We start from the raw sequence: 24,937 nt of genomic DNA, 5'->3' as shown, positions 1-24,937 counted from the left end.
TTACAGTTCACTTTTTTGGGGAGCTACAATATGCAAAATCCGACTATCAACCCCATCCAGCTCCACTGCAAATCGAAGAATGGTCTGCAATGGCGCTCAGTTTACAACAATGTTCTTTTAAAAACTTGCGAATGGATTAATTCCAATTTTTTCCCTATCTGTTGGGTACCTTGGATAAATCTCAAGTATTGAAAGGATGCCTCCCAGACGTTACATTGCAGCCCTAAGTAAATCGGAAATACTTAATTTAAGTGAAGTCACATTCAGGTGCTCTTCTTGTCAGATGACATTTGGTATGAGGATATGTTTGTTTTAAACAACAAGCACTTCCCCGACCTACTCAGGTCACAGGCCAAAAATAGTACAAGCTGCAGTGTGAATCAACCAAACCAAATTGTTTTCAAAACTAATCAGCAAAATCAGTGACTCATTGAAAACTCAAGTCACAGTGACCTATAGTATCTCTTGTTCTGATCTCCTGTTTATTGGAAGATTTTCAAAGGATGAAAAACTTCATAAAGCAAAGCAAACATACAATGTCAGCACACTGACAAAGTAGTCAGCATGGTGTACATTTCACCTTCCTGCTTTCTTGACACAATGAATGGGCAATGCTTTCCTCATGTTCACCTGGGCAACCAGAGGGCTATGAGAAGCACAAATACAGGTGCTGTCTTACGTACACAACAGAGCAGGAAATAAAGTCATTCCTGCCCATCCAGCTGGCTTCTTCCACAAAAGATGTAAAACTTGTTCCATCGCTTCCTCTCAGCAATCTACTCCATCTTTCAAGAAGTTCCACAGAAATTCTTCCAAGCCCAAAAGGTAATCAAGAGTAACACAAGATCTAGACTTTCACATGACCAGGTAGGGCTATGGTTTCAGTAGCATCGAAACATTGTTCCATTGGAATATTTTATCACCCCTGTTTACACTTATCTCAAATTATCTTCAAGTCTGTTCTAACCAGGTATTCATCCAGGTTATTTTTGAGGCAGTTATATTGTTATGAGCGTGTCATTTTTTGCAAATGTTGATGATTTGTGGTTTAAAACTGAAAAGGAGTCCATGGATTTTTTTTTTAAACAAGGGTCACAGAGCTCTGGGCTGTAAACAGTTACTGGAAGGCACCTGTCTTCAAATAATTACCCAGCAGGGGCTGTTTCTGACTTGGGACAAGATGTTTAAAGAAGTTACAGGTCAAGATTTATAGGGGTCAGGAGGCTTGATTCTTGCGACATTGGTTTTGGTTTCATTTTGGACAGTGGGTTGGGATATGGACAATGATTTGAAAAGACAGTTGGAGAAAACTTACCAAGGGAGCAAAGCCTCAGCCCAGTCTGTTGCAACTCTTTGAAAAGCCTACCAGTTTTCCACCTCGAGAAGCAAGTGTAAGAAACTGCCTGAAACCCGTTACTGCATTTTGCCTGGAAAGTCTGCCCAAACATCGCCTGACAAGAACTATTCTAGGAACAGTTACAGCCGTCTATACACATTTGGGATGCCAAACCAAAATGGACTTCTGACACCTTTTTATATCTTCCCTTTTTTTTCTTCAAAAATTAGCAAGTATTTTGGCCAATGTTTTTTTTTAATATACTAGAGCTCTAAAGAGTAAATATCTTTTTCCGGTTAACCGGTGTGTGCGTGTGTATGGGGCTAACATAAAAAGGGAACTTCTATATTTTGATCTGTGTGTTTATGCTTTGCTTCATTATTGGTTAAGATTTGTTTTATAATAACCTGATAATTTTGTTGTTTATTAAAGAAACCTGGTTGGTGTGCTTTATTCTGGGACAAAAATAGATTGACTGTATCAGTAAGTGAGAAAAAATTTAAATATATATAGTGACCTGTGGAGAAGTGGAACTAGAATAAACAGTGCACTCCTCCTGCCTCAGTCGTAACAATATTAATAACTCAGGTACACATCTGCTGCTCTGCAAAGATGAGACACGGTTCTTCTAATTTTTCACTGTTTGAGGCTAGTTAACTTTGAGCTCATCTAGATGTGAACTCAATCCAAATCAAAATGGGGTCAAACATTTATATGCAAATGTTTGTCCCATAAAAAAGAAATCCCTTTTCTGAGCACTGCAGCATAAAACCCAAATCTTAAGCAGCCTCAGTTTTTTTCGAAGCACACTTCATTGAATTGGTAGTCTTTGAGAACACATCTCAGAATTGTACACACATGATCTATGTTCGAGTAGATAGGTTTATCCTTTGAAGGCATCGATAATTTCTCAAAAGAACTGAACAGTTCCAAGTTATACAGAAGTTGATTCGGTTATTGCAACTTCAGGGGTACTACAAGTATTAAGACGACTTGCATTTATCGCGTACCTTTCACAACTGCAGAACATCCCAAAGTACTTTACAGTCAATGATGTGCTTGTGAAGTGTAGTCACTGATGGAATGCAAGAAAAATGACAGCCAATTTGCACACAGTAAGCCTCCACAAACAATGTCTGTTAATTATCTAGGTAACTTTAGTGATGTTTATCAAGGGATAAGTATTGGCCAGTATACCAGGGAGAAATCCCCTGTTCATCTTCACGGAGTCTTTTGCATCCACCTAAGTGTGCAGACAGAGCCTCGGTTTAATGTCTAAACTGGCACCTCAGACAGTACAGCACGTCCTCAGTATCACAAGGCAGTGTGAACCTGAATGTTTGTGTTCAAATCTCTGAAGTGAAACCTAAACCCACAGTCTTCTGACAAAGGTGAAGGAGGATGCTCCAAATACATTCCCTTCCACAATGGTGAGGGAGCCATGCACATTCGTGCAAAAGACAAGGCTGAAGCATTTGCAATCATCTTCAGCCAGAAGTAGAGTGCAATTTCCATTTCAGCCTCCTCCCGAGGTCCCCAGCATCACAGATGCCAGTCTTCAAACAATCTGATTCACTCCACGTGATAGAGAAATGGGTGAAGGCACTGGATACTGCAAAGGCTATAGGTCCTGACAACATCCCGGTTGTAGTACTGAAGACTTGTGCTCCAAAACTAGCCACACCTCCAGCCAAGCTGTTTCAGTACAACTACAACGCTGACATCTACCCGACAATGTGAAAAATTGCCCAGGTATGACCTGTCCCCAAAAAGCAGGACAGACTGAATCTGGCCAATTACCTTCCATCAGCCCAATCTCAATCAGCTGCTAAGTGAAGAAGGTGTCATTAACAGTGCTACCATACGTTACTTACTCAGCAACAACCTGCTCACCAATGCTCAGTGTGAGATCCACCAGGGCCACTCAGTTCCCGGCCTCACTAGTCTTGATCCAAACCTGGACAAAAGAGCTAAATTCCAGAGGGGAAGTGAGAGCAATTGCCCTTGATGTTAAAGTAGCATTTGACTGAATGTGGCATCAAACAGACATAGCAAAATTGAAGTCAATGGGAATCAAGGGCAAAAATCTTCACTGGTTGGAGTCAAACCTAGCACAAAGATGGTTGTGCTTGCTGGAGGCCAATCATCTCGGTCCCAGGACACTGCTACAGGAGTTCCTCAGGGTGTTGTCCGAGGCCCAACCATCTTCAGCTGCTTCAGCGACCTTTCCTCCATCATCAGAAATGGGGACGTTCGCCGATAATTGCACCATTCGGAACTCCTCAGATACTGAAGCAGTCTGTGCCCACATGCAGCAAGATTTGGACAACAATCAGGCTTGAGCTGATAAGTGGAGGGCAAAGACCATCTCCAACAAGAGAGAATCCAACCATCGCCCCATGACATTCAATGGTATTACCATCGCTGAATCCCCCAATATCAACATCCTGGGACTACCACTGACCAGAAACTGAACTGGACCAAACACAAATACTCTGGGTACAAGAGCAGGTCAGAGGCTGGGAATTCTGCAGTGAGCAATTCACCTCCTGACTCCCCAAAGCCTGTCCACCATCTACAAAGTACAAGTCAGGAGTGTGATGGAATACTCCCCACTTGCTTGGTTGAGTGCAGCTCCAACAACGCTCAAGAAGCTCGACACCATCCAGGACAAAGCGGCACACTTGATCGACACACCATCTACCACTGACACACAGCAGCAGCAGTGTCTACCATCTACAAGATGCACTGCAGCAACTCACCAAGGCTCCTTCAACAACACCCACAACCTCTACCACCTAGAAGGACAAGGGCAGCACATTCATGGGAACACCACCACATGCAAGCCCCCCTCCAAGTCACGCACCACCCTGACTTGGAACTATATTGTCATTCCTTCAATGTTGCTGGGTCAAAATCGTTGAACTCCCTTTCTAACAGCACTATGGATGTACCTACGCCCCAAGGACCGCATCAGTTTAAGGAGGCAGCTCACCACCTTCTCAAGGGCAATTAGGGATGGGAAATAAATGCTGACTTAACCAGCGACACCCACATCCCATGAAAGCATTTTTTTTTAAATAAGTAGGCTACAGCTGTGGAATGCGCTGCCTGTCAACATGGGGGAGGCAGGTTCAATTGAAGCAATCAAAAGGGAATCCTTTTGCACTGTAACAATTCTGTGATTCAGATTCTCATCTCCCACTGTAGCACAAAGATTTGTTTCTTCTGGTTTAGCTTCCTGGTCCAGTAGTTTCAAGTTCAGAATAGCATCAATGGTCACTGAAGTGTGACAGAACTAAACACAGGGGGATTCCTTCATGATACTGGCCTGTATATTTGCCAAGTCACTCCATGAACAGGTATATGGCCAGCCTGGTCAGAGCTGAAGTTCTGCCTAAAAAGGTGAATCTTGAAACTTCTACAAGGTTTGACAAATGCACACTGTTTTGTTCAAACTCTGAAGCAGACACTGATCATTTAATAGCAAGTGGGGACAGGGCGGCACAGTGGCGCAGTGGTTAGCACTGCAGCCTCACAGCTCCAGGGACCCGGGTTCGATTCTGGGTACTGCCTGTGTGGAGTTTGCAAGTTCTCCCTGTGTCTGCGTGGGTTTTCTCCGGGTGCTCCGGTTTCCTCCCACAAGCCAAAAGACTTGCAGGTTGATAGGTAAATTGGCCATTATAAATTGTCACTAGTATAGGTAGGTGGTAGGGAAATATAGGGACAGGTGGGGATGTTTGGTAGGAATATGGGATTAGTGCAGGATTAGTATAAATGGGTGGTTGATGGTCGGCACAGACTCGGTGGGCCGAAGGGCCTGTTTCAGTGCTGTATCTCTAATCAAAATCAAAAAAGACATACAAACATATGGATTAGGAGCAGTAGCATACCATTCGGCCCCTCTGAGCCTGCTCCGCCATTTAACAAGTTCATGGCTGATCCGATCGTGGCCTCAATTCCACCAGATACCCTTTGACTCCCTTGTTAGTTAAGAATTTATCTACCTCTGCCAAATTTTTGACCACTCACTTAACCTATATATATCACTTTGCAGACTCATGTCCTCTTCACGACTTACTTTCCTACCTACCTTTGCTTCATCAACAAATCTAGCAACCATACATTCAGTCTCTTCATCCAAGTCATTTATATAAATTATAAATGGTTGAGGTCTCAGCACTGATCTCTGTGGCACTCCACTCGTCACATCTTGCCAATCCAAAAATTACCCATTTATGCCTACTCTGTTTCCTGTTAGCGAACCAACCCTCTATCCATGCTAATATGTTACCCCCAATGCCATGAGCTCTTATTTTGCTTAGTAATCTTTGTGGCACCTTGTCAAATGCCTTCTGGAAAACTAAGTGTAGCACATTCGCAGGTTGCCCTTTATCTACAAAGAACAGTACAGCACAGGAACAGGCCATTCGGCCCTCCAAGCCTGCACCAATCTTGATGCCTGCCTAAACTAAAACCTTTTACATTTCCGGGGACCGTATCCCTCTATTCCCATCCTATTCATGTATTTGTCAAGATGCCTCTTAAACGTCTCTATGGTACCTGCTTCCACCACCTCCCCCGGCAGCAAGTTCCAGGCACTCACCACCCTCTGTGTAAAGAACTTGCCTCGCACATCCCCTCTAAACTTTGCCCCTCTCACCTTAAACCTATGTCCCCTAGTAACTGACTCTTCCACCCTGGGAAAAAGCTTCTGACTATCCACTCTGTCCATGCCGCTTATAACTTTGTAAACCTCTATCATGTCACCCCTCTACCTCCGTCGTTCCAGTGAAAACAATCTGAGTTTATCCAACCTCTCCTCATAGCTAATGCCCTCCAGACCAGGCAACATCCTGGTAAACCTCTTCTGTACCCTCTCCAAAGCCTCCACGTCCTTCTGGTAGTGTGGCGACCAGAATTGCACGCACTACATTGCTTGTTACTTCTTCAAAGAACACCAATAAATGACTCAAACATGATTTCACTTTCATAAAACCATGTTGACTCTGCCTGATTACATTGAGATTGTATAAGTGCCCCGCTATAACATCCTTAATGACAGATGTTAAGCCAACTGGCCTGTCGTTTCCTGCTTTCTGTCTCCCTCCTTTCTTGAATAGTCACATTCGCTTTTTTCCATTCTGATGGAATCTTTCCAGAATCTAGGGAATTTTAGAAAATTAAAACCAATGCATCTACTATCTCAGCAGCCACTTCTTTTAAGATGCAAGAAAAAGAAAGCAATTCAGACACGCCTACCAGAAAATAACCATTTAGAAAGAAGGAAGGAGAATTTCACAAGGGAATAAAAGGAATTTCTTTTCAACAAGAAATTTAGATTTTTGCATTTCTATACCCCGCATTTACATACTGCCCCACTATCATCCTTAGACTGGGGGGGGGGGGGGGGGGGGGTCGTCTTGTCAGCGACAGCAAGCTCCAACTCCACCTACCATTTTGTTCAGACAGCCTAAACCACAGATATACCAAAGTTTCTTACAAATGAACACTGAAGGACTGAAGAAATTGTTTGATGTTTACTACAAAATCCATCCAATCTGTGATTTCTCAGGGCACCCTCTTGGACTAAATTAAGCTGGGTGAAAGCTTGAAGTCGTTTCCCAACGAGGGCTACAATTCAAATCACGTAAATGGGTTAATTCATATAGGAACCAAACTAACTCAGGTGTTATAACCGAATTTTCACTGGTGCCGGTCTAATTTTGGACAATAAGGGAATCAAATGATATGGGATAGGGCAGGAAACTGCAGTAGTAGATCAGCCACGATCTTACTGAATGGAAAGCAAGCTCAAGGCCCTGTAAGGCTTACTTCTGCTCCCATTTATGTTCTTACGACTGGATTGCATAACAGGTCAACTGCAGGACAAGCATTCAGAGATGAGGAGAGGGTTGGGAGAGAGGAGGAAAAGAACTAGATTTGAGCAGCCATTACAGAATTTGTTTCATTGATTTTAATGGGTTAGCCAGGGAGTCAGGTTGGGCTGTCAGAAATTCTTAGTACAACCAAGAACAAGTCAGAGAGAGACCTTTCTCTCAAAAAGTAACTCTTCATTATTTTGGGACCGGGTGGACAACGGACACAAAGAATCAAATGCCCCCGTGAACAGATTCTTGTGTTTTCCCCATCATCCTTGCCCACAACACAAGAAACTAAAGCATTAACCATTTTAAAATTAGCAAAACCACATGCGTTCAGATCCTGCAGTACAGACTGCTGAGCTCACACATGTACAAAGACAAGCCATCTCCGCACCATTTCCAGGAACCCGGACTCTCACCTTGTCGCAGTAAGATATATTAAACTCCTTTCACTGCAACAAAATTGTAATTCTACTGAGAAGTTTTACTGCAGAACATAGTGGATAACTCACTTTACTTTCACTTGTTCTCTTTCCCTCAGCATCCCAAATACATGAACAAAGATGATCTCTACTATACAGTCCATACCAGTTCAGTCATCTGACAGGATCAGCGCAGCAATGCAAGAGGAAAAGCTTCAATTTCTGGGCCTTGTTTGTTTTAATGCATTAATGCAAAACGAGTGTGAAACCTGGCTAAGAATAAGGAAGCGTTCCCTCTCAATTCACTAGTGAGATACAGTCCTGAGCAGTACCCAAGTTACATGCTGTGCTGAGATGGGTGAGGTAAACGTTACAAAAATGAACTATGTGAAGAATGGTAAGCAGATACTTTACTGAAGCTTCAATAATTTTTTTTTGGGGGGCGGGGGAAGTGAAAAGCTTGTAAAATTCTAGTTAAGCTGCAACTGATTTTCTGTCCATACATAAAATAAGTCAGCTTACAAGATGCAACCCATTTCAAAAAATATCAGCAGCTTCAGAATTTTTTCCATGCATTGTTAACAGACCACAAAATTATACAGTAATTAAATTTCAAAAAGCTTGTAACGGGTACATTTGGACAGTAGCACAGCTAGCCTTGATTTCAAAGACTATCTAAGTTAACATAAGCGCTCTATAAATAAAAGGAATTGTTAAAGCATTTCTTATAATAGTAGCTGCGCAAATGTGACTTCAAAACTTTCTTCAATACATCTCCCTTTAAAAAGCCTCACTGCCTATCATTCTAATCTTAATGAATAATCACGCCACGCTTCGTACATCTGGCGTTGTCGATCCCACAGCTGTAGTAACTTGTGCTGAGGATTCTTCCATCTGTACACAATGAGGGAAGAAGACAAGACAATAGAAGAGGCCGTTAGTAACCCGTCACATCACAGCATCACACTCAGGTTATGGCAGAATGCGAACTGCATCATTACACACACTAGGACTGTATCTCTGACAAATATCAGACTTCAAGACCTCGTCTAGAAGGGTGGGCCAGGTTTCTCATTTCAACTTGTGGTCCCCAACATTCAATGACCTAGGACGGAATTAGCCAAATACTTCAGTAGAAGCACAGCTCCTTGTGTACCCGATTACTGCTTCTGCCAAAGCTATGTGTCTCCAGTAGTGGATTAAATGAAATCTACTGCTTGCCATCTAGCAATGAACTGTTATATGTACATTTGCCAAATACAGAAACTATGGATCAGAGTTCATACTGAAGAGCTCAATATGTTTTCTAGAACCACAACTGTGTTTTGTTGAAACTTTTACTGATACAAGTTCTCAGATCTACAGGTGCTTTCAAGTGCTTTTCACAGGAAGAATCTATTACAAATTTTGCATCGAGATTAATTTATTAAATAAAATTCTGGAACGTGTCAAAACAATCTCCCCAGGCCTGGGTCTCACTGCTATCAGATTGCAAAACTTCAGTATCAAATCCTTGGCAACATTTTTAGCAGAAAGATCTCTTCTCACCCCTTCCACACTACTCAATGGTAACCACCCTTTACAAAGTGTTTACTCAAAGCTTTGCTCTTAGATCGGAGGAAAACAATCCCTAACCCCAAGCATTCCAAAAGCTGACTCATGATCTGAACCCAAGCCGTGATCATAGTGCTAGTTGAGCTGCCTGCTGCATCACTTTTAAAAGTCTGCATCCACGTCATATTCCCTGCCATCTGCGTAGAAACCTGTGAATAAAATTCGGTTACATGCTGTAACCCAGACCATGCTGGTGCCTTACTCAGCCTGCACTTCCCCATCCCAATCAATATACATGTAATAAAAGTTATGACTACAGTTTCATTCCATGACTGTATTCCAATTGCTTCTGGAAAAGGAGATTGAAGTCTCCAGTTTGAGTTTTGGAAAAGCTCCCCATCTTGCTTTTTGGAACTGGTCATGCTTTTGAAGTTCTGGCTGAACCAGCAGACACCAGAATAGCCTTGCGCTTTTTATAAAGCTCGCATGCGCGCTGGCCTGGAGGCTGCGTTCCAAGCCTTCGGATTGCTGCATCTGCTGGCCTGCCACTGTTCTGTTGAAAACAGTAATGTTGTTACAAAACACACAGCAAGCAGCTCCCAACAGCTCTGTATGATCATGGCACATTTCAGTTCTATGTTTCTTGTTTATTTTTTTTCAGAAAAGTTCCTCAATTTTGTAACATTTAGCCAGTTCTAGTGATGTGATGCAGTCCACAGTCAGTCCCAGAAAGAGACAACACAAAATAAAATGCAATGGGGAGTTTCTTTTTAAAAAAAAATCTACTGGTGTACTTGAAATAGTTACTGATAACAATTGCATCAGCCTCTGAAAAATACAACCAGAAAAAGAAACGATCAGTGCCTTGAAAACAATTCCCTCAAGTTGGCCATATTAGCCCTGGTGATGTTTTGTTACTACACTTGTGTTTGAAACCATCAGCTTGCCAATAGACAGGCAATTCAAGAGCAAAAAAAGATTATGGGATAATTAGATAAAATTGTAACCAGAGTAAAAAAAAGTGGCAGAATTAAGAACAAGGAGCATTTTAATGTCATTTTGACACAGCTATCCCCACATTTCATACAGTACCCTGGATCTATATTAGAAGATTTGCTTTGGCTTAGGGAGATACATTTTTCAAGGGCTGACACAATTGAAGATTCTTAAACCAAGGGCATGAGGGAACAAGACCAGACTGCGATGATACCTACCTAACCACTGGACAAAGGATTTCACCATAGATACCACACCCTTTATGTCCCAGACATATGGGTAGAGATCATATAGAATCGATCGGTTTTCACAGTTGGCAAGACGGGTAAACATCTGCATGACGCCACAGCACATCTCTTCAAACTTAGTAGCTCTGAAATGCCACTTCTCAATCTGCAATACAAAATCAAAACAATTTATAGTATCTGAATATATGTTGGGTGCAAAATCCAGTGATGCATAATTTTACTCATGTTATACACAGTGCAATCCAAATGCTAACACCCACCCAGTCAAATAATCTTCCACTGGAGAAACAGCCTCCCCCATTCTTTAAGGGGGTGTTAAAAAGGGCAAAATTCACCTGGGAACACAGCCCCGTTAGTAGCTTTGAGCAACATACAACCAGTCTAGTCAGGTAATCTTGCCCAATGCTGCTCCATCCAAGGTCGCACTGAGCTGCACCCAAGTTTGTTGACAGGAAGAGATGGTACTGAGCCCAAAAACAAATTCTTGGAAGAAGTCAAGAATTACACAAGAAAAGCAGGTCTGAGAATGAGAGAGAGCAAGCTAGGTGGAAGCTGTGTCTACAGAAGCTGAACTTAAGTGAACAAAGAACAAGCCTTCTGCAGGTAAGCCAACATTCACCATTAGGGCAAGTGATATTAGCTCTACTCTATTCAGAAATTGCCCATTTCTTTTGCCTGAGATTCTACAATATTCAAACAAATCAGGTTGCATGAGGAAACATTTGTGGGATCAATCAAGGAACGGTGTGGCGTGGTTTGCCACAAAGTCCCTTTGTACAGGTAAATCAAAGTACGGCAAAGATCAGAACCCAGTATCTATCCATTGAGTTGTTTTGTACCTAACTTGAGTTGACAATAATGGCAGGAAAGACATTACAAAGTAGGTGCATACCATCAAAGAGGAAATCATAACTGCACTGCCTCTCTCCACTTGCCACATAAACAAATAATATTGGTCTCCCTAGAGAAAGAGCTCTGTTATTTATGCAACATATGGGCAGATCACTTAAGAACACACTTGACAGTCTCTCAGCTAACTACTTTCAGCTCTGTGCGTGTATTTTTCACTGTAAGGGAATCAACAAAACACCAACAATGGTCGGCAACAGCCACAACAGAAATTTAAATTAGATCCAGTCCCACTCTCCAGAGAAATGCATTTAGTTACCAACATTAAACAGATGAAATTAAAGAATGCAGCTCAAACTCCACTCAGATGTTTCAGCTTGTGGAGCAATAGGGGAAAGAAAGGGACAAGGAAAGAGAGAGAAAAATCAAATGACAAGAAGTTCAGTATTAACAGCAGCTTTACAAGTATACATACGAACAGGCAGGAATAGGCCACTCGGCCCTTCGCGCCTGCTCCACCATTCAATAAGTTTATGGCTGAACTGATTACTCCACACTTCCACCTACCCCCGATAACCTTCCACCCCCTTATCAAGAATCTATCTACATCTGCCTTTAAAATATTCAAAGATCCTTCTTCTGAGAAGAGAATTCCAAAGACTCACGACACGCAGAGAAAAACTCTCTCATCTGTCTTAAATGGGGAACCCCTTATTTTTAAACACTGACCCCTAGTTCTAGATTCTCTCACAAGGGGAAACATCCTTTCCACATCCACCCTGTCAAGACTCCTCAGGATCTTATATGTTTCAATCAAGTCGTCTCTTCCTCTTCTAAATTCCAGTGGATACAAGCCTAGCCTGTCCAATCTTTCCTCAGAAGACAGCCCGCCCATTCCAGGTATTAGTCTAGTAAACCTTCTCTGTACTGCCTCCAACGCATTTACATCCTTCCTTAAATAAGGAGACCAGTTCTGTACACAGTACTCCAGATGTCGTCTCACCAATGCCCTGTATAGCTGAAGCATAACCTCCCTATTTTTGTATTCAATTCCCCTCGTGATAAATGATAACATTCTAATAGCTTTCCTAGTTACATGCTGTATAGAAAAATGCTGTTCATTCAGTTCTCCACAAATACACAAATTTATAAAATGTTGTAATAGCTATCTGACAAAACCAGGTTATACAAAAATATTTTCACTTGAAGTTGTTTTAGCTAGGGTGGGGGGTGGGAAAGTCAGTTTTAACTAAGAACATAGAGGGGGACTGCAGGTGAAGTGGCGAGGTGAATAGTGAATGCTAATTTACAAGCAATGTTGAAAGTTAAATCACCAAGAAACATGGGTGAAACCATGCAACAATCACAAGGACATTGAGGGGCAGTGTAAAGGGAGTCTTATTCTACAACCTGAACTAAAAAAACAACAAATACTAGAAACTCGATTTTTAAAAATGCTGAAAGACTCAGCAAATCTAACATCTGAACAGGGAAGAAAACTGTTAACTTTAGAGCAACACCCAAAAAACGTTAACTCATCGCTTCAGATGCTGACTGGACTGCTGCAAATTTCTAACAGTCTTAGTCTTTTTTTTTAACCCCCCCCTCTGCCCGTGTCTAACCAGTTTCTAATCCATTCCATACCTGCTCTGGGAGTGTTTGCTTGAACACTGTAGAGGGAGCTTTAATCTGTATCTAACCCATGATGTACCTAACCTGAGCATAATTCATAGGACAGTGCAGAGGGAAATTTACTCTGTATATGACCCTTGTGCCGGTCCTAGAAATACAGGATGCTGACGAGGTGTAGAGGGAGCATTTCATTCATAGTATCAACATTCTCATCAACACTTCCCACCTGCAAAAAAATGCATTTTTCGTCCCCCTGTAAAGTAAAACGGTGAGCTGCGTTTTTTTTTTAAACATTTTAATTTTGTCCTATTTACCACCAGTACTGGAAAATGAAACATTACATTTCAATCACCCACTGTTATCAAACACTCAGTTGAAGTATAACCAGGACAGGAAGTGTATGTTTTCTCTTTTCTCCCACCAATACAGCATAGTCCTCATCCAAGTAGTGCGCATGCAACTGCATCTTACATAAAAGCAAAATATTGCAGATGCTGGAAATCTGAAATAAAAACAAGAAATGCTGGAAATACTCAGCAGGTCTGGCAGCATCTGTGGAGAGAGAAGCAGAGTTAACGTTTCAGGTCAGTGATCCTTCTTCAGAACTGGCAAATATTACAAATGTGAAAGCTTTTAAGCAAGTAAAGCGGGGGGTGGGGCAAGAGATAACAAAGGAGGTGTAGATAGGACAAAGTCACAGAATAGCTGACCAGGAGGTCATGGAGCAAAGACAAACAATATGTTAATGGTGTGTTGAAAGACAAAGCATTAGTACAGGTAGGGTGTTAACGGACTGAAAATTGAACAGCCACAAGAACAAACATGAAAAAAAGTGGGTAAGCAAACTGAACAAACTATGAAATAAAACAACAAAAAAAATATAAAAAAGAATAACTAAAAATAAAATTAAAACGGGGGGTCCCACATGCTCTGAAATTATTGAACTTAATGTTCAGTCTGATCGGCTCTAGCGTGCCTAATGGGGAAATGAGATGCTGTTCCTCGAGCTTGCATTGATGTTCACTGGAACACTGCAGCAATCCCAGGACAGAGATGTGAGCATGAGAGCAGTTTGTTCAGTTTGCTTACCTACTGTTTTTTTTCATGCTTGTACTTGCGGCTGTTCAATTTTCAGTCCATTAACAGCCAATCTGTACTAATGCTTTGTCTTTCAACACACTATTAACATATTGTTTGCCTTTGCTCCATGACCTCCTGGTCAGCTATTCTGTGACCTTGTCCTATCTACACCTTCTCCTTTGTTATCTCTTGCCCCACCCCCCGCTTTACTTGCTTATAACCTTTCACATTTCTAATATTTGCCAGTTCTGAAGAAGGGTCACTGACCTGAAACGTTATCTCTGCTTCTCTCTCCACAGATGCTGCCAGACCTGCTGAATATTTCCAGCATTTCTTGTTTTTATTGCATCATCTTCTTTATTTCTCACACGAGCTACCCCAACAGCTCCTGAGACCAGATAACTACCACTACTGCCCCATTTGTCCAAGAGGGCAATCCCACATGGAACTGCATTCAGATTGCCCAAATTAGTCAACAAGAGATGCTCACCCCCAGGCACTTGGGCTGTATTCAAACTCAGGTTCCAGATGTGAAGTCATTGTTCAACTAACTGCATCACGTAGCCCTTTCCACTTCTACAACATTCTGAAAGCAAACCATTTGCAATCAGGTTCAAGAGAGCACACAAAGCGCACTGACCTTTTCAGCATCTTTTCCTTTACAGTTCACACTAACAACACTACTGTTAGCCCGAAGCCACTGAAATTCCCTCAGCATCTGAACGGCTTTGGGTCCATGCTCATAAGGCAGATAGAACATCTCAGCTAAGAGGTTTAGGTCTTCCAGAGTCACAGCTTCAGCAGTATACAACGGCTTCTCATTGGGACCTGGGACATACTGCTCCTTGTTCGTCTGCTCATCTGTCTGCATGGGTGCAATGTCACTGCCAGAGTCCTCCTGCATGAAGATCTCAGGAGACTTGGATTCAGCAATACTGTCTTTGTCCATCTCCATGGGTTTGAGATCCTCAGACATTTTGGCCTTGACAATATCTGTAAGGATCTGATTGACGTTTTTGGCTTCTTGCTCATCTGGTTTTTCCACCACCATCTCCATTGGTTCTTCATCGGACTGCTGTTTCTTCTCCTCCTCTTCCTTAGCCAGTGGGGCTGGTTCGCCACTCAGTGGACTTCCCTGACTCATGATGGGCTGTTGGTAGACTGTGGTCACTGTCGTGGAGGAGTTCAGGCAGGGCGTGTCTAGTGCTCCTATATCAATTGCATTTGTCTTTGCACCACTGTGAGGGACTGTTCGGCCTGAGAACAAAAAAATGTTTTTAAAAAAATACAAACTCAAACTCATCAACTATTAGTGGAAAAAGTTAATTTTAGTGAGCAGCTCAACCAATGGCTTAGTGGATAAAAATGTAGCCTTGTTCAGCACCAACCCACATGAACTAACTAGGAGGTCTCAAGGTTAAATCTTGACCTGTACCGAGGTACATGATCTCAGACAGGCTGTAGTATCAGAGCAAATATTAATCTTGGGACCTTTTAGTCTTGGTCCTATACTGGCATGTACCTTTATTAAAGGGGATTTGGACAGACTTAGTGAGTGGGCAAGAACCTGGCAGATGGCATACAATTTGGAAAAACGTGAGGTTATCCACTTCGGTAGGAGAAACAGATATACAGAGTATTTCTTAAACGGTAAGAGATTAGAAAGTGTAGATGTACAAAGGGACCTGGTGTCCTTGTCAATAAGTCATTGAAAACGAACATGCAGGTGCAGCAAGCAATCAGGAAGGCTATTGATATGTTAGCCTTTATCGTAAGAGGATTTGAGTACAGGAGTAGTGAAGTCTTGCTTCAATTGTGCAGAACCTTGATTAGACCGCACCTGGAGTACTGTGTTCAGTTTTGGTCCCCTTACCTTAGCAAGGATATTATTGCCATAGTGAGTGCAACAAAAGTTCACCAGACTTGCTCCCGGGATGGTGGGACTGTCCTATGAAGAGAGATTGGGGAAACTGGGCCTGTATTCTCGAGTTTCGAAGAATGAAAGGTGATCTCATTGAAACCTACAAAATACTTAAAAGGATAGACAGGGTAGATGCAGCTAAGATGTTTCCCCCGGTTGGGGAGTCTAGAACCAGGGGACACAATTTCAAAATAAGGGGGAAGCCACTTAGGACAGAGATGAGGAGAAATTTCTTTACTCAGAGGGTTGTGAATCTTTGGAATTCTCTACCCCAGACGGCTGTGGAAGCTCAGTCACTGAGTATGGTTAAAGCAGAGATTGACAGATTTCTAAAAACAAACATAGGGGATATGAGGATAGTGTGGGGAAAAAAAAACACTGAAGTGGAAGATCAGCCATGATCAGACTGAATGGCGGAGCAGGCTCGATGGGCTAAATGGCCTACTCCTGCTCCTATGTTCCTATTTACTAGGCACAGTAATTAATATCCATCCACTCCAAGATCTGTTAGTGCCAAGGAATCCATTTCCCTACAAATATCTCCTAGTTCACTGCATACCCAGCTCTCAAATATTACTGCAACTATTACTTTGTTTCCATTTCGCCAAAGAGCATTAGTCTGTAAGCAGTACCGATACTTGCTCTTATTAACTCTTACTATTCTCAATTCAATTGCAAGTTCCTCTCTGCACTCAAGACAGCATACTCCAACTGGAAACTGAAAAATCAGTCCAGTAGTGCCAAAGTGCAGAGTGGAGAGAGGTAGATTCGATCCCCCACTCCAAGCAAGCTGATCAGCAAAAGCAAGGCCTAGAGAACAGGTGAGGAGCGGGAGAATGAATCTTGCCTGGGCAGCATTGTGCATCTAACTACCTCCCATTTTCTGCTTGCTGTCAGATATTTAGTAGTTAGTAGGTCATCCTTCTGCTTCACAGGAGTGGTGCAAATCTTGGTAGATTAACCACAGAAAAATTTTATTAAGGAAGATGGGGGAAAAACACTCAAGTGCAGGACACTTACAGTTGTACTGATGTGGCACTCCAAATTCCTGCAGCCATTCTGATATAGCCATTTTTAAAGCCATCTGAGGGCTGTATAAGACATCCATTTCGATCTCCTCATCACTGCCTTCATTTTCAAGTTTGATCTGGATAGATACAGTGCTCTCTTCTGTGTCAGCTGGAGGAAATAGAGTTAAGGGCGCTGTATTATACAACCAAAAATAAAATCATAAGCATAAGCATGAAGGAATTAGAACGACAGGCAAACTGACGTGACAGGGACCAAATGACTGCAGGACAGAATGCAATACACAATGGGACAACCACTCGCTTGCCCTATCAGGAAAATGGCCAGTACAGGAAGTTAAGTATACACAGGATAGAGTGGTACACCAAGAAAAGGTGGCAATATTAGAATCAGGACCTACACTGCTTACTAGCCAGACCGCTCATTCATACGGCATTGCATTCATATTGTCACTTTTTAATATCAGCAAATGTTCAACATGGTACTGGGCTGTACAGAGCAGCAAGATCCCAGCTTCAATTTCCAATCTGGCACAGTTAGAGGATCTCAGTGACAACAGCAGCAGTGTTGCTAAATCTATCTACTCATCAACAGTCCACGCATTGGGGAAATGGAAAAAGAGGAGAAATTTGACCAAGTTTCCATCCCTGTTCACTTCTGGTAAGTTTGTGTTAGTGAAGAACTGGGTTTAGTTATGATGCCTTCTTGTTGAAAACCTGCCACTACTTTCTGTTTAGGATTACACTAAGAACAGATAGCTAGAGGACTGACAGCAGTTGTGGAACTGCATTTAGTCTAAGTCACATTTTTTGTTGAGGGGAAGAATAACTTGGTAAAGTTAAACACAAAATGAAAGCTCCCTCTTTGGGGCCAAAGCTGACTTTTGGCCTGTTCTAATTAATACAAAAGCAATACTGCAGACACTGGAAATCTGAAATTAAAACAGAAAATCCTGGAAATTCTCAGCTGTTCAGATGAAAGGTCACTGACCTGAAATGTCAGCTCTTTCACTCTCCACAGATACTGTCAGACCCGCTACGTATTTCCAGCATTTTTTATTATTGTGTTCTTATTAATGTTTGAAATCTGGAAACTCTTTTCTTAATTTGTTCTTGGGATGTGAACATGGCTGGCAAGGCCAGCATTTATTGCCATCCCCGACTGCCCTCGAGAAGGTAGTGATGAACCGCCTTCTTGAACCGCTGCAGTCCATGTGGGGTAGGTACACCCACTGTAACAGTCTGATACAACTGAGTGGGTTGCTAAGCCATTGCAGAGGGCAATTAAGCGTGGGTTTCCGCCGGGTGCTCCGGTTTCCTCCCACAGCCAAAGACTTGCATGTTGATAGGTAAATTGGCCATTGTAAACTACCCCTAGTGTAGGTATGCGGTAGGAGAATGGTGGGGATGTGGTAGGGAATATGGGGTTAATGTAGGATTAGTATAAATGGGTGGTTGTTGGTCGGCACAGACTCGGTGGGCCGAAGGGCCTGTTTCAGTGCTGTATCTCAAAATTTAAAAAAAATGAGTCAACCACATTGCTGTGGATCTGGAATCACATGTCGGCAAGGATGGCAGATACCCTTCACGAGTTTTTAAATGAAACTAGCATTTTATCCCAGATTAAATTAATTGAATTTAAATACCCCCCAGTTGTCATGATCGAATTTGAACTCATGTTTCCAGAACATTAGTCTGAGCCTCTGGTTACTCGTCCAGTCACATTACCACTATGCTACCATCCCTCAGCACTATGGAGTACCTCCACCAGACGGACTGTAATGGTTCAAGGGAGCGGCTCGCCACCGGCACGTCCAAGGTCAATTAGGGATGGGCAATAATGGCCTGCCAGTGATGCACGTAACCCATGAATGAAAATTTTAAAATTGCAATAGCACAGTAGTGTGCCCACCCTCAGACAAAACATAAGCAACAGAGTTTGATAGTGTACTCACTCATCACAACATCCTTCCTCACACCATTCATGTTGGATTTGTACCATGTAGCCAGTGTGTGAATAGCCACAAAGTTTCCTTCAAATTCACAGTTAGGGTTCGTTAGTACTCCTTTCAGCCGCGGAATGAGTTCAGTCGACCGCCCCTTGTATGGTCCAAGGAAGAGGCGCTTCTGATCATAATCATTGGCATGGAGATTGTCCCAGATGAGAGGAGCCCTCTTCAGTATTTTGGTGACTTCTTCAATGGATTCCACAGAGATATCTTTGGAGACTACTTTTGGACCTACAGATCAAGAGAATCTTAGTTTCTCAAACAGTAAATTTTGCATGATTTACAGGTTTTAAAATGAGGAAAGTCATTTATTCAATTACAACAATGCTCCAAAGGCTAAGTAAGTATACTGATCCCATGGTGCAGTATTAAAACAAACAAACAAACTAGAAATACCAAGGTTTGATTCTGACCAAGTTAGATGATCTCAGCTGAAGCAGTAGTGGGGCAACTAAAACTGGCTTTTACCTTCCTTAGCCTGGAACAGAGATCCGACTCCCAATTCTCTGGTGTACATCTACCAGAAAGTATTGCGTGCAACGAACAAGGCTCAGTTGTGGTGACCAACAAGTTCCCCACAGACAAATGATCACTTCATCTCAGTAAGCATAGTTTAGATCACCGTATTGTCAAGGTACCATGGAACTATCTCCCATAAAGAAAATTCCAGCAAACGTTTTAGGTGCAGCCAGTTAAGATAAAATTAAAAATTTCAACATAGGAGGCCACAAAGCCAATCATGCATGTTCCATTTCCTTCCCAGAGCAATCCAGTCTAATGCCATTTTTCCTCTTTTCCTAGAACCTTTAATTGCATTCTTCACACCCATCATAGGACAACCCTCTCATCCCAGGGACCAATTTAGTGAACCTTTGCTGTACCACCACCAATGCAAGTATATCCTTTCTTAAATGGAGGCCAAAACTCCAAATGTGGTCTCACCAAAACCCTGCACAATTGTAGCAAGATGCCAACATTTTCAGGGGCTACCCACATAAGAACGTTTGAAAATATTGTTCTATTGCAAATACATGCATCAAATAAGCTTGGTAACAATATTGGTCCGGCAATCTAAACTCACCAAAATGCACGGACACACTATTAAAGTATAAAGCTCACCAGTCCACAACACATCAATGCCAGGAAGTAGTTTATCCCCAACAGTTCGAAGGTATGGAGAATGTGCAACGTTGGGGTAGCAAAAGGTTCCACAGTACTCTGGACAAGAAAAAGGAAAGTAGAAATAAGTCAGTACCAATTCCACTTCCAACAATAATCTCAGTTAATATGTACAAATGGTCAATGCACAACAAGCATTCATCAGAAACCTCAAAGGACAAAGATCTGCAAACTTGTCAGGATAATAAAACCAAAACAGCACAATGTTTTCACAAGAATACTTAATATAGTAAAAACAGCATGCATCACCACCACAGGTGGATAACCTCTTGCCAATGGGGGTAATGGTAGCACCTGTTTTTGCATTTCCCAGCTCCTCAGCCTAGAGCCCATGCTCCAGCCAATTTTACTTCTCTGCTTCCCAAATGCCACAAATTTTGTTTTAAGAATTATATTAGGTCATAGCAAAAACATAACAGAAGGCACTGCTAAAAATGAAGACTAGATGTATCTGCACACATTGGTCCAAATATCCCTTGCCCTCTAAGAGCTTCAACATAAGAGTACACTTGGTCCGATTCCACATGTGCAACGCTACAGGAGATGGACTTGCAACATATAATTATACGGCAATGCTGTACTTGTAAGCCAGCCTATTAGCTGACTCACCATAAGAAATGCCACAAAAGAATCTTTCATATTTACAAAGACACCAAGACATGTTATTCCTCTTTAGTAACTCTAGCATGGAACCTATGGGAATAGGATTACTGTTTCATTTTGGATTTTGTCAAGTTTCTAGACTTGTATATGACTATATGGTACATCTGAAATTGGAACATTATTTTATTCTAACAAACCAAATCTGATTTGGTTACACAACAAAGTGTGCAGCACACCGAACCCATTAAATCTTCCCACTATTCCCTTGTTTGCACTGGCTCCAGTCAATAAATGGATATATAAACATGAACTCAGCAAAAGTCCCCTTTTGCAGCTCGAAACACATGAAGCACATTTGCTGCTGCTCAGATTGTTGTTGGGCTCCATTGTACATAGGTAGTAAAAAACATCGAGATACATTAGCATCTAATTCAGGCTCAAATTCTACCATTCTACGAAGATCCATCTGGAGCCCCACCACACCAAGCAGAAGGCCAATTACAGTAGAAGTAAGGTCCAAAGGACAGCACTGGCAATTCTAAAACTGAAGGATGAAATCAGAAAGCCTTGTTGTCTTTCAGCCTTAAATGTTAAGGCTCTCAAGTTCATAAAATACAGACTTACAACATGTCAGATTGAAGACTCCCTGTAGCACTGTAAACCAGAGTAGCCAATTCCACATACTTACACATTCCAGGAAACTGATCCCTGTATTAACTCCACCGCACCTTTGGAGCTGCCCAATTTCAAATGTAAAACACCAGCACATGTAGATTCTTTTCCCCAGACAAGAACAAAGTAAAATCACATTTCAAAAAAGTACAATATTTACATGCTCACTGGGAACAGAATTCCTATCCCCAGGCTGCACTGTGACCGTGATTAATTTACAATTGTCTACTCACCTGTAGGACAGAATAAAAAGTGTTCTGGCTCTTCCAAGTACTGATAGATCTCATTAGTGACAGACAGTTGTGCATGTGCAAATGAGTTGAACGCCTCTTTGTCTGCTGGGCACATATTGTGGTCAATGTCATCAAATAATAATGCAAAGGACTTGCATCCGAATTGTGACACCTATAAACATGGAGACAACGATGTTCAGAAGCTATGGCTGCAGGCTAAAAACACCTCGTGTGTACTCTTGGAAGTGTGGAAACAGAAAGGGATCAAGGAGAAGATTTAAAAAGCTCTCTCAGGAACGGTATAACAATGCATGTTTGGGTGGTGCAGTGGGCAAGGCACACACCATGGAAGAGACACGCCTTTTCAAGATGTGAGGTGGGAGAAAGGAAAATGGAGATTTACATCACTAAAGTACTCAATCACCTCTGAAAAGCCACACTAACCGACCCTTCAAATAAAGTGAGTACTCAATTTAATGAATCCATTCTGCTTACAGAAACAATATTTCAAAATGTTTTCCTACCACTAATGCACAGTAAGAACTTGCTCTCACCCCTATCTCCCAAACAACATTCTCAGTTATGACTCAAACCAGACAGTAAGGATGGCCATCAAGTCCTCTGCATAACTTCCCCAAGGAGCCATTCTTCACATACGATACAGAAATGACAAAATGAGACAAACAGTAAGAATCAAACAGGAAAGTGACAAATTTAGGGATAGCCTACAGAGAAAGAAGCAGAGAGGGGCCAAGGATCAGAGAGAGCAAGCAATGTAGAGACATTGAAATGGAACGCTGTGAGCATTAGAATCCGGATGTGGATGTGGTGGAGGAGGTGGTGGTGGTGGTGGTGGAGGAGGAGGAGGAGGAGGAGGAGGGAGGAGTAGGGAGGGGTGGAAGGGAAAGAATAAATACATCATAAAAACCACCAACCTGGCCCAATTTGCGTTTAAGGGTAGCAATCTCCTTCTGATTTGAGAATGTGATATCAAGTCCAGGAGATATGGCATAGACAAACTCAATATTGTGCTCTTTTGCAGCAGAAATTAGCTGCATTAATTGTTCTGGAATAGAAGAGATTAGATTATGAATAATCAAAACAGAGAAAAAGGGAGAACAAAAATCACAACACTCGAACCAAGGACAGCCAATCCTTAAACAAAGCAGGGCTAACTGTTCAGACAGCAGCATGATAAGTCCCACGCTGGCACTCTATTCAGGATGGCCAAAGGCAATATACTCCTCTCTTACCCCATCCCAGGACAGAATATCAGTATGAAAAACCAGGTTGGCATAGCAGCTTGCTCCAAGGGATTTGAGAAAGGCTACCAACTGTGACAATCTCCTCTAAGGCTTTAGTTAGAACATCTTAGAGTGGCAGAAAAATAGTCATGTTCAGCTACGTTCCTGCAGAAACCAATAGCAGTCATAGAGAACAGAAAGTGTCAAGTACTCAGCAGGTCTCATAGCATCTGCGTAGAGAGAAACAGAATTAACATTTCATGTCTGTGACCTTTCATCAGAACTGGCAAAAGTTAGAAATGCAACTGTCTTTGAGCAAGTGAAAGGGGGAAGAAGGACAAGGAAGGAAGGACTGTGAAAGGACGGGGGGGAAAGAGGTCAAATGATATGTGCCATGGAACAGAATGCAAATGGAGTGCTAAATAGTTGTAGTAATAGACAAAGCATGAGTCCAGAGAGAGTGCTAATGGCAGAATAATGAACAGTTCTGTCTGAAAGCAAAAACATGAAAAACAAGTTTAAGACTAGCACATGGTTAAATAGATAAAAGAAAATACATACAAATAAAAAACGATGCTGCACATGATCTGAAATTGTTGAACTCAATATCAAGTCCAGAAGGCTGTGGAGTGCCTAAATCGGATGATGAGGTGCTGTTCCTCAAGTTTGCAGGGTGTTCACTGGAACACTGCAGCAGGCCAAGGACAGAAATGTGGGCATGGGAACAAGCTGAATTAAAATGGCAAGCAACCGGAAACTTGGGATCACGCTTGCGGACCAAGCGGCGGTGTTTTGCAAAGCGATCACCCAATCTGCATTTGGCCTCCCCAATGTAGAGGAGACCGCATTGTGAGCAGCGAATACAGTATACTAAATTGAAGTAAATCGTTGCTTCACCTGGAAGGAGTGTTTGGGGACTGGGAATGGTGAGGAGAGAGGAGGTAAGAGGGCAGGTATCACACCTCCTGCGATTGCACGGGAAGGTGTCATGAGAAGAGGACAAGGTGTCAGGTGTGATGGAGGAGTGGACCAAGGTGTCGCGGAAGGAACGATCCCTTCCCGGGCAGGGGAGGGGGAAGATGTGTTTGGTAGTAGCATCAGGCCCTGTTCCCCAACTCTTTCTCTGTTACATTGATAATTATATCGGTGGCATTTCCTGCTCTCACCCCAAACTGGAAAACTTCAACTGCGCTTCCAATTTCCACTCTTCTCACCTTCACGTGATCCATCTCCAACACTTTCCTTCCCTTCTTCAACTTCTGCTTCCATCTTTTGAGGATAGGCTGTCCACTAATTTTTATTATAAGCCCACAGACTCCCACAGCTACCTCGACGACACTTCCTCACACCTTGCCTCCCCATAGCATTCCATTCTCCCAGTTTCTCCATCTCCGGTGCATCTGTTCTGATGATGCAACCTTCCACAACAGCGCTTCTGATAAATCTTCCTTTTTCTTCAACCAAGAACTCTCCCGCACTGTAATTGACAGGGCCCTCGGCCGCGTCCTCCCCATTTCCTGCACTTCTGCCCTCACCCCTTCCCCTCCCTCCCAGGACTCACTTTCCATCCCACCAGCTCCACATCCTCCATCATTTCCTGCACCTCCAGTGTGATGTCACCACCAAACACATCTTCCCCTCCCCTCCCAGTATCCCAAAGGGACTGTTCCCTCTGCGACATCCTGGTCCACACCTCCATCACCTCTTCCCCTTCCCATGACACCTTCCCATGCTGGAGGGGTAATACCTGCCCTTTTACCTCCTCTCTCCTCACCATCTAAGGTCTCAAATTCCTTCCAGGTGAAGCAGTAATTTACTTGTACTTCTTTCCATTTAGTACTGTATTCGCTGCTCACAATGCAGTCTCAACTCTGGGGAGGCCAAACGCAGACTAGGTGACCACTTTGCGGAACACCTCCGCTCGGTCCGCAAGTCTAACCCTGAGCTTCCGGTTGCTTGCCATTTTAATTCATCACCCTGCTGTCATACCCACATTCCTGTTCTCGGCTTGCTGCAGTGGTCCACTGAATGCAAGCTTGAGGATCA

The 24,937-nt window shown here is 42.6% G+C and overlaps 1 protein-coding gene across 3 annotated transcripts in view; it reads right to left on the bottom strand.

Moving 5' to 3' along the window:
- Positions 1 to 24,937, bottom strand: part of oga (O-GlcNAcase) — an 85,602-nt gene that overhangs the window by 43,111 nt on the left and 17,554 nt on the right. For 2 of the 3 annotated variants that reach the window (XM_068053182.1, XM_068053180.1), the window contains exons 4-11: positions 22,583 to 22,713; positions 21,648 to 21,819; positions 20,080 to 20,178; positions 18,907 to 19,191; positions 16,944 to 17,102; positions 14,643 to 15,259; positions 10,412 to 10,586; positions 8,484 to 8,537 (exon numbers count right to left, since the gene is read on the bottom strand). In XM_068053182.1, coding sequence (XP_067909283.1) covers positions 8,484 to 8,537; positions 10,412 to 10,586; positions 14,643 to 15,259; positions 16,944 to 17,102; positions 18,907 to 19,191; positions 20,080 to 20,178; positions 21,648 to 21,819; positions 22,583 to 22,713 — 1,692 coding nt within the window. The remainder of the gene's footprint in view (positions 1 to 8,483; positions 8,538 to 10,411; positions 10,587 to 14,642; positions 15,260 to 16,943; positions 17,103 to 18,906; positions 19,192 to 20,079; positions 20,179 to 21,647; positions 21,820 to 22,582; positions 22,714 to 24,937) is intronic. The other variant, XM_068053181.1, reaches the window with a different exon arrangement.

Source organism: Heterodontus francisci, chromosome 20 (assembly GCF_036365525.1).
Source record: "Heterodontus francisci isolate sHetFra1 chromosome 20, sHetFra1.hap1, whole genome shotgun sequence".
Taxonomy (NCBI): domain Eukaryota; kingdom Metazoa; phylum Chordata; class Chondrichthyes; order Heterodontiformes; family Heterodontidae; genus Heterodontus; species Heterodontus francisci.
The sequence above is the reverse complement of the archived record's forward strand: the minus strand, read 5'-3'. Positions and strand labels throughout refer to the sequence as shown.